Below are 10,098 nucleotides of genomic sequence, written 5' to 3'. Positions count from 1 at the left end.
TTATAAAAAAAATATTTCTCACGAGTCCTGTCATTTGATGTATCGGTATGGTTTGAGAAACTTCATTTTAAAATTTCAAAATTACCGCTTAATTTATAATTATTTACGTATTTTTTACTACTTAATACTTATAAAATTTCACCTCAACGCCCAGTAATTTCGGAGCAAATTTAATTGGCTCTAATAAATGTATTAATAAACAGACTACACATGTTTTTCTATAGGGATTCTGTTTTTTTATTACGAGGGATGGGACTCTAAAATAATTTATTTATTTATTATATCAAGATCAATTACAAAATAAATGTGAATTTATTTATTAAGTTTACTTTCTTCGTAATTCAATTCTAATAGCTAGACATTTATTAATTTCAACTCGCTTGACAATAGAACAATCAAGTATTTTAAAACGTGCTTTGTAAATTCAACCATGCTGACATATAAATACGGTTTAAATTGGAAAAAAGACGTATGAATTTTCTTGTAAATGCAGAAGACTAGAGAGTTGGGGCATAGATTACATAATACTTTTACAGATATGTCACTTCTACAAAAACTATTTTTTTTTTATACCACGACGGTGGCAAACAAGCATACGGCCCGCCTGATGGTAAGCAGTCACCGTAGCCTAAGGACGCCTGCAACACCAGAGGCATTACATGCGCGTTGCCGACCCTTTAAAAACCTGTACACTCCTTTTTTGAAGAACCCCATATTACGCGGTCAGCCCGTTTTTAGGGTTTTGTAACCAAAATGACAAAAATACAACCTTATAGTTTTATCCCCATTGTCTGTCTATCCGTGTTTTGCTCGAAAATTATTAAGTATAATTTAAAGAATTTGGAACAGGTATTTTAATACGCGCCACTTAAGAACATAAAAATAAAGACATGTATAGGTATATTTAAAGTGTATTTTTCCATAAACATCAACGCGAGGCACATCATTCGGTTTCTAAAATAACTATAAGGTTTTATTCTAATACAGTATGTAATAAAATCCCTTCCTCTAACTTTAAGACCTTTTTACACTTTTCTTCATACAAAAAATAGGTAAGTGCCGATAAGACAGGTTGCTTGTATTTTTTTTAGTGTGGTGCTTTTTTCGTATCATATAAAGATTTGTAACCAATTTTATTACACGTTGTTCGGCTGGCACCAGTTTTAAGAGTAAAGTTGTTTCGGCTGTCAGGTGATTGTCCGTGTTCTATTTTGAACAATCTATGTCATTTGTATTTTGAGCATCTTAAGTATCTTGCCTTGAAACGATGACTTTATTTATTTATAACAAGCTAACATAAATTGTAGCAAAGGTCACAAACTAGTTTTAATTCACTCCTTGTGCACAGCGCACGTGATCAAAAATATTAGGCAACAATAAAATTAAATAAATAAATATATTACCTATAAAAAAAACTATTAATATAAAAATGTTAATATAATAAAAGTTGTATTTTATATTTATTTTCGCTGTTTTTAAAGCATGAATAACGTTTTTAATAAAAGAAAAATGTTAAAAATAATATATTTGTCCGTACTTTTTACGTCTGTATTGGCAATACAATATTCCAAATTCGACCAAGGCATTTCTAATGGATTTCTTTCAGACTGTAAGTACATTTACCTTCTTATATTGAACCAGTGCTTAAATAACAAATTTAAATTCATGAGACCTATATCATTACTTTGCTTATGCATTAAGAAAAGATTCAAGACCAGCATTTTGATTTTAGACACGCGCTGGTTGCTACCTACTTTGGTCGCAATATAATCGCTAAGAGTCAAAATCATGCAAACATAAACGGAGCTAAAAACATTAATTTTTAGAAGCCCATTAATTAAATTTATCGCGTTAAATTCGATTTGTACTTCCGAAACATTGCAATCAAAATTATTTAATACGCGTAATCATCTCCGCGGTCATGGTTGATATTTAGAGAACCTGCGTAATATGAGTGGAACCAGTTTAGTTGTGGAATATTTTAATAAATTCAGACGTCATAACCATAAAATTATTTAGGTTACATGGTCTGTTCGAAATAATAAATCAATTATTTATACTTGTATGGATTAGTACACTGTTATGTAAATTTCTTTTGATGAAAATAGATAATTCTATACGAAAAGAGAATGACTACAATCTAAATTTGTAACACCTAATGTGTTCCAGCTATCGAAAGTTTATAATATAAATATTATTAATATAATACTTATTCGACAATATATATGTATATGGGTGTATTATTTGTATGTTGATAGCGTATAGTGTTGGATATTAAATATACCATCATATATGATTATGCAAACGACCCGCTTGACAAAATGCCGTATTAATATTTGAATTCTTGTTTAAAGTGTCGTAAGCGCCAGCTCCCCCCTTTTAATATCTCACACATACGTACATATTAGTACATTCACAGATTATTAAATATTTTAAAATATCTACAGGTCCTGGATCGACAAAGCCTGCCACCATCAAGCCAAAATCCTTGGAACAACTAAAACTAGCCGTCTTAGGACCAGGCAATGTACTACTGGCACAATGGACTGAATACAATTACTACCAAATGAAGAAACTTGCCAAAAATCCTGAAATAGACTTCACGAAGAAGACGGTTATGTACATACCTGGATATTTTGAAACGAATGTACTTCCTGGTCCAAGAACAATTGGAAGTTTATACAAGGAATTGGGATACAACGTGCTTATTCTGGACTACTTTTATTTCACCATCAACCATTTCCCATTGTGAGTATGAATTGAACAGAATTGCTGATGCTAGTTTTGAATTTTATTTTAATGTTATTTTTAAGTCATACCTACGGTAGACAATTTTGGAAGAATATACTTTTTATTGGATTTTACACAAACCATTAAATTTATCATCTTTGTTCAAATCAAATACTAGAAAAATTATGCCCACGGGTTTTGGTTAAATGATTTGTATTGGAAGTAAAAGACAAAAATGAATACCTAACTACTCTTTATTTATCTGGTCTTTTATTTAGTAAAATTTGCCGCCTGCTACCTAGTACCTATGTTTGTTTGTTGTTTTATAGACTGCAATTTATATACAATAAGGAAACTCCAGGTCTTAATTTAAGAAATATTCTTGTAAAATTGTTTGTAAACGACTGTTTGTTTCTTAATTAAAAAAAAAAATTGTTAATAACAAAGCGTTGGTGGCCTATAGCGGAAAGAGTATGCGACTTTCAATCCGGAGGTCGCGGGTTCAAAGCCCGGCTCGTACCAATGAGTTTTTCGGAACTTATGTACGAAATATCATTTGTATCATGTGTGTATCAGTCGCTTTTCGGTGATCGAAAACATCGTGAGGAAACAGGACTAATTCCAATAAGGCATAGTTTAATACCCTCTGAGTTGAAAGGTCAGATGGCAGATGGCTTTCGTAAAAATTTGTGCCTACGCCGATTATCGGGATAAGTTGCCAAGCGGACCCCAGGCTTCCATGAGCCGTGGCAATAAGCCGGGAAAAACGCTAGGAAGAAGAGTAGACAGCGTCAGTAGGTTAATATTACGACGTATTTTACATAGTTTTTTGTAGAAGTAATTAATGTTACAATTTCAATTTCAGGGCAGCACGTATGGTTCGGCCAGTAGGCAAACATGTAGCCGAAATGCTAGCTAATCTAACAACGCACGGGTTAGATCCAAAAAAACTAGAGCTAGTTACCTTCAGTCTCGGCGGCCATACCGCAGGCTTCGCAGCCAAAAATTACCGTCAACTGACCGGCAAAAACATTTCGGCTATCACCGCTTTAGAACCATCCGGACCATGTTTCAGACACCTCGGGCCAGACCAGAGACTAGACCCATCTGATGCCGATTTCGTCTTTACTGTACATTCAAATATAGATGCTTATGGCATTGCGACTCCTCTTGGACATGTGTCAATCTTTATCAACGGGGGCGAATACCAACCTAATGATGTTTGGAGTGTACCTTGCCTTATATTTTGTAGCCATTCGAAAACTTACTTCTTGTGGATATCAGCACTTATGAATCCTGGTATTTTTGTGGCGATGCAATGTGATTCTGTCCAGCAGGCGAGAGACGGAGATTGCTATGAGAGGGAGCCTAAAATATCGAATACAATGGATATATTTGTTGATAAAAGTAAACCAGGTATATATTATCTTCCTACATTTAACCGATATCCGTACGGGCTGGGAACCAAAGGTTTAAAGAGGGAAGAAAACCAGTACGTGAGGCATTTGAATTGGCTCAATGCTAAGGAAGTCCTAACGATGTAGGGGAGATAAGGACAATCGCGGGCGGCGTGCAATGGCAAAATTGCCAGATTAAGTTTAATTAGGAAAATATGAGAAGCATTTCTAATGAGGAAGTTACGAGATACTCGAATTGTGAGGGCTTTAAGTACCATACTCACCCATAGCCCTCATATATACATATCGCTGGAGTAATTTATTACAAAAATATTTTCTTATAACAGTCGTAGGTATTCTTGTGTCAAAACAAAACCAAATGTAATGTGTTACTGAGTGGTAAGCTTGTATTATTTGTAACTTATCTGTAACCAATTTCAATGTGATTATGCAATAATTATCTTTTAGCAAATTGAATATTAATTTATTTTAACTTCATATTATTTTAAACCGACGAGCGTGTATGAGGAATGTCATGAAAGTAAAGGAAGCGAAAGAGGTATGTCAGGATCGTAGCAAGTGGAAATCCGTGGTCTCTGCCTACCCCGTCGGGAAATAGGCGTGATTATATGTATGTATGTATGTATTATTTTATTTATTATTGAGTCTACGACCGGTCTAGCCAAGTAGGTGGTGACCATGTCTATAAAGTCAATGGTCCTGGGTTCGAACCCCGGTAAGGGCATTTATTTGTGTGATGAACGTCATGAAGTTCATGACTCAGGAGTCATGGGTGTTTTCTATGTATATAAGTATGTATTTATCTATATAAGTATGTATATATATTATCCTAGGACCCAAAGTACAAGCTTTGCTTAGTACTTGATCAGTGTAAGATGTCCCCTAATATTTATTTATCACAAATACAAATTTATTAAATAGCCCTGTGTTAGCGAGTAAATAGCGAGTATTCACTAAAGCGCTGGTGGCCTAGCGGTAAGAGCGTGCGACTTGTAATCCGGAGGTTCGCGGGTTCAAACCCCGGCTCGTACCAATGAGTTTTTCGGATCTTATGTACGAAATATCATTTGATATTTACCAATCGCTTTTCGGTGAAGGAAAACATCGTGTGGAAACCGGACTAATCCCAACAAGGCCTAGTTTACCCTCTGGATTGGAAGGTCAGATGGCAGTCGCTTTCGTAAAAACTAGTGCCTACGCCAAATCTTGGGATTAGTTGTCAAGCGGACCCCAGGCTCCCATGAGCCGTGGCAAAATGCCGGGACAACGCGAGGAAGAAGAGACAAATTAATTAAATACTCTTTTCCCATCAGAGTTTCTTGAGATCATTTGAATTTGTCGTGCTATTTCAATTATTCAATGCAAAAGTTATTGAGGCTTATTGGAATAGCATGATAAATTCGAACGTTTCCGAGAAAATACGTTGGGAAAATTGGGAAATTATTCACTATATTTTTACCTTACTCGTGTCTATATGACTAGAGTTCGTCTAAGCTAACACCGACTTGAACAGAATAAACTGACGAAGTGTTATAATCCTCATGTCATAGACATTTGACATTAATCAGATTTTTATATTTTGTCATGCAGAGTTAGCTTGGTCCGACTCTAGTAGATAAATAATATTAAAAATTATTTAAAATAACAAGACATCGAAATTTACGTATTTAATATAAATTTATGTTATGGTTTATGGTTGCATATTAATGAATATTTCGAATAAATACGTCAATGCAAGGTTATTAAGCGAACGTGATTTGCATTAATTAACGATAATATTGAATAATATGATAATATGGACATTAGAGTTTATTTTAGTTACCTTTTATTTATTTTTAGAAGCGCTGGTGCCGTAGTGGTAAGAACGTGCGACTTGCAATCCGGAGGTCGCGGGCTCAAACTCAAACCCCGGCTCGTACCAATAATGAGTTTTTCGGGACTTATGTACGAACTATCATTTGATATTCACTAGTCACTTTTCGGTGAAGGAAAACATCGTGACTTCAGACTTGCCCAAATAAGGCCTAGTTTACCCTCTGTGTCTACTAGTGCGAGGCCTAGTAACCCTAAAAACCGATGATAAACAAACATGTTTGCTTTCGTACAAAAAAAAGTGTCATATCTGTTATGCGTATTATTTAATCTGCAGTTGGGAAAGGAATTTGTTAGCTGCACTGAAAGCGTCTCATTAAATTACTTTTTCTTTATTGTTTTGTAGTGTAATGCTTGGCTTATCGAATATAAAAATTCTTCATTTTTATCGCCAGTTTTCTAAATAAAATTATAAAACTCCATCTCCCTGCTGAACACAGCCTTACTCTTATTGTAAAATACTCTTATCTATTTGTACATATTATACCATCTTTATTAATCTTTTATTCAGATGTCTTAGGCTAGAGTTTTTTGCAATATGAATATTCAGTGTAGGGCCTGAGTGGATGTCTGAGTTGAGCGTGCAGCGGGGCGGGGCGTGCGGCGTGCATGTTAAACAAATGCAAACGTATAGGAGCGGCCTTAGTGCACGCTGCTCACATCACTTATGAGCCCGACGCCACGCTGCACTCTCCGCCGTATGATCCGTTTCGAGCGTCCACTCAGGCCTAACGCTAAGAAATATAAAAATAATAAATATTTATTTGGTTAATATACTAAACACTAAACTACAAAACTTAAAAACCTAGATCTAAAAAAAAAAAAAAAAAAAAAAAAAAAAAAAAAAAAAAAAAAAAAAAAAAAAACATTATAAAATAACCTAACCTATGGTGCTGCCAGGATTGTGACAAGGCCCAAACTGCTGGTGCTTAGGGCTGCAGAGAGAGCGATACGCCTACGATGGACGCCTGCAACTCCGGACCAAGGTCGCAGTCCGGTACGCCCGTCTATTACGGCTTTTAACGCTACAGCATTTACGCGGGCGATTTCCCTGTCAATTTCCTTGATACAGTTAATGAGTGGCGTATTTAATAATATACTAAAATGGATGTCGTTATTGTTAGTAAAATTACTGTGTTTTTAGGGTTCCGTAGCCAAATGGCAAAAAACGGAACCCTTATAGATTCGTCATGTCCGTCTGTCTGTCCGATTCTGTCACAGCCACTTTTTTCCGAAACTATAAGAGCTGTACTGTTCAAACTTGGTAAGTAGATGTAGTCTATGAACCGCATTAGGATGTTTACACAAAAATAGAAAAAAAACAATAAATTTTGGGGGTTCCCCATACTTAGAACTGAAACTCAAAAAATCTTTTTTCATCAAACCCATACGTGTGGGGTATCTATGGATAGGTCTTCAAAAATGATATTGAGGTTTCTAATATCATTTTTTTCTAAAATGAATAGTTTGCGCGAGAGACACTTCCAAAGTGGTAAAATGTGTGTCCCCCCCCCCCGTAACTTCTAAAATAACAGAATGAAAAATCTAAAAAAAATATATGATATACATTGCCATGTAAACTTCCACCGAAAATTGGTTTGAACGAGATCTAGTAAGTAGTTTTTTTTTAATACGTCATGAAATTAAAAAAAAAAATTTTTTTTCATCATACCCATACGTGTGGGGTATCTATGGATAGGTCTTCAAAAATGATATTAATGTTTCTAATATCATTTTTTTCTAAACTGAATAGTTTGCGCGAGAGAACCTTCCAAAGTGAAAAAAAGTGTGTCCCCCCCCCTGTAACTTCTAAAATAACAGAATGAAAAATCTAAAAAAAATATATGATATACATTGCCATGTAAACTTCCACCGAAAATTGGTTTGAACGAGATCTAGTACGTAGTTTTTTTTTAATACGTCATGAAATTAAAAAAAAATTTTTTTTTTCATCATACCCATACGTGTGGGGTATCTATGGATAGGTCTTCAAAAATGATATTAATGTTTCTAATATCATTTTTTTCTAAACTGAATAGTTTGCGCGAGAGAACCTTCCAAAGTGAAAAAAAGTGTGTCCCCCCCCCTGTAACTTCTAAAATAACAGAATGAAAAATCTAAAAAAAATATATGATATACATTACCATGCAAACTTCCACCGAAAATTGTTTTGAACGAGATCTAGTGAGTAGTTTTTTTTTTAATACGTCATAAAATTTAAAAAAATTTTTTCATCAAACATATACGTGTAAGGTATCTATGGATAGGTCTTCAAAAATGATAGTTAGGTTCCTAATATCATTTTTTTCTAAACTGAATAGTTTGCGCGAGAGACACTTCCAAAGTGGTAAAATGTGTGTCCAAAGTGGTAAAATGTTGAACAAGATCTAGTAAGAAGATTTTTTTTTAATACGTCTTAAATTGTACGGAACCCTTCATGCGCGAGTCCGACTCGCACTTGGCCGCTTTTTTATTAACTACCAACTATCTTCCTCGTGTTGTCCCGGCATTTTGCCACGGCTCATGGGAGCCTGGGCTCCGCTTGACAACTAATCCTCAGAATTGGCGTTGGCACTAGTTTTTACGAAAGCGTCAACCATCTGACCTTCCAACCCAGAGAGTAAACAGAGCCTTATTGGGATTAGTCCGGTTTCCTCACGATGATTTCCTTCAGCGAAAAGCGACTGGTAAATATCAAATGATATATCGTAGGGTCAGCATCAATAGTAGCGGATGAAACAACGCGCCAAAAGTATCTGATATTCTGGATAACTTATCCAAATAATGAAAAATCTCTTAAATTTACGTTAAAAAGTATATCTTTTAACGTCTTAGTTGTTCTACAAATAGAACCACCACATTTTGTTAAGCTGTTACAGAATGGTAGATACTTTTGAAACCTTGTTTGATCCGCTACTTTTGATGCTGACTGTACGTAAGTTCCCAAAAAGTCATCAGACTGAGCCGGGGTTTGAGCCCGCGACCTTCAGATTGAAAGTCGCAAGCTCTTACTGCTGGTTCACTAGCGCTTTCCATTAGCATTTTTTCTATAAACTACCAACTACTAAATAAAGAACTATTCTAATACAATTTTTAGCCTTTCCTTCTACGTTAAACTCTTTCGAAAGTAATTCAAGAGAAAGCTTATTTCAGCTTAGTTCAAAAGAATCCTACGAACAAATGATAACAAAAAGTCAATTAGATAAAAGCCTAGATAGTATACAGTATCTATGATTCATTTTGTTTAACCCAGGCGAACTGGGTCGGGAAAAGGAGAAAAACAAGTTAGGCGGCTTCTACACTGAGCGAGCGAAACGTGGCATTACGTAATCTTGAAAGTTCGACTCGGCTTAATGACCTTAAACACATCCAATCCATAATAAGTATATTACGATCTAAGTGCGAAAAATAGGAATTTCACAACGAGTGGTGTTTTCTTCGGCCGTGTTTTAAATTGACAGATTGACACAAGATGCGAATTGCCTATTCGGACGTGTGTCGTACAACGTTTTACAGTACATATGACCCTTTAAATTTTCGACATAGGTACGTGAAGTTAGAATTACCGTACCAAAGCGGTAATGTAGCAACATCTACCATATGTACTAGTACTACTTACTGCTACTAGTATTTAAAATTTTCAGGTACAAGTGTGTTATTTAGGGTTCCGTAACCAACACCCTTATATTTTCTGCATGCCATCCTGTTTGTCCATCTGTTCGTACAATAATTTTCCTCGGAAACTATTTCGTTTATTATTAATCGTATGGCATGCACAGTTGAAGGACATTCAAAGTATGGACTTGAGGTTGTCAAGCCAGGTAATCAGATTAGGATTGACGGAGCCCAATTCTTCAGCTGGTCCAGAAGACGGAAGGGGGCAGCGCCAGATGATATGTTCAGTCGTCTGCTCTTCCTCAACGCACTCGCAGAGTGGAGAAACCTTCCAGTCCCATTTGTAGGTATAAGAATTGCAACAGCCATGCCCAGTCCTCAATCTGTTCAGACGACACCAACGTTTGCGGGGGAGATCGAACCTTTTTCGTTTTTGTGTCGGGTCGGTAATAAGGGTGAATTT

The 10,098-nt window shown here is 35.6% G+C and overlaps 1 protein-coding gene across 1 annotated transcript; it reads left to right on the top strand.

The window, feature by feature from the left end:
* Positions 1-1,201: 1,201 nt before the first annotated feature.
* Positions 1,202-4,619, top strand: LOC133516494 (lipoprotein lipase-like). Its single transcript, XM_061849482.1, has 3 exons — positions 1,202-1,609; positions 2,448-2,748; positions 3,596-4,619. The coding sequence occupies exons 1-3, from the start codon at positions 1,483-1,485 to the stop codon at positions 4,272-4,274; spliced, it is 1,107 nt and encodes a 368-aa protein (XP_061705466.1). The 5' UTR covers positions 1,202-1,482; the 3' UTR covers positions 4,275-4,619.
* Positions 4,620-10,098: the final 5,479 nt, after the last annotated feature.

Source organism: Cydia pomonella, chromosome 3, assembly GCF_033807575.1.
Source record: "Cydia pomonella isolate Wapato2018A chromosome 3, ilCydPomo1, whole genome shotgun sequence".
In the NCBI taxonomy this organism is placed as follows: Eukaryota; Metazoa; Arthropoda; class Insecta; order Lepidoptera; family Tortricidae; genus Cydia; species Cydia pomonella.
This window is presented reverse-complemented; position numbering and strand designations above follow the sequence as displayed.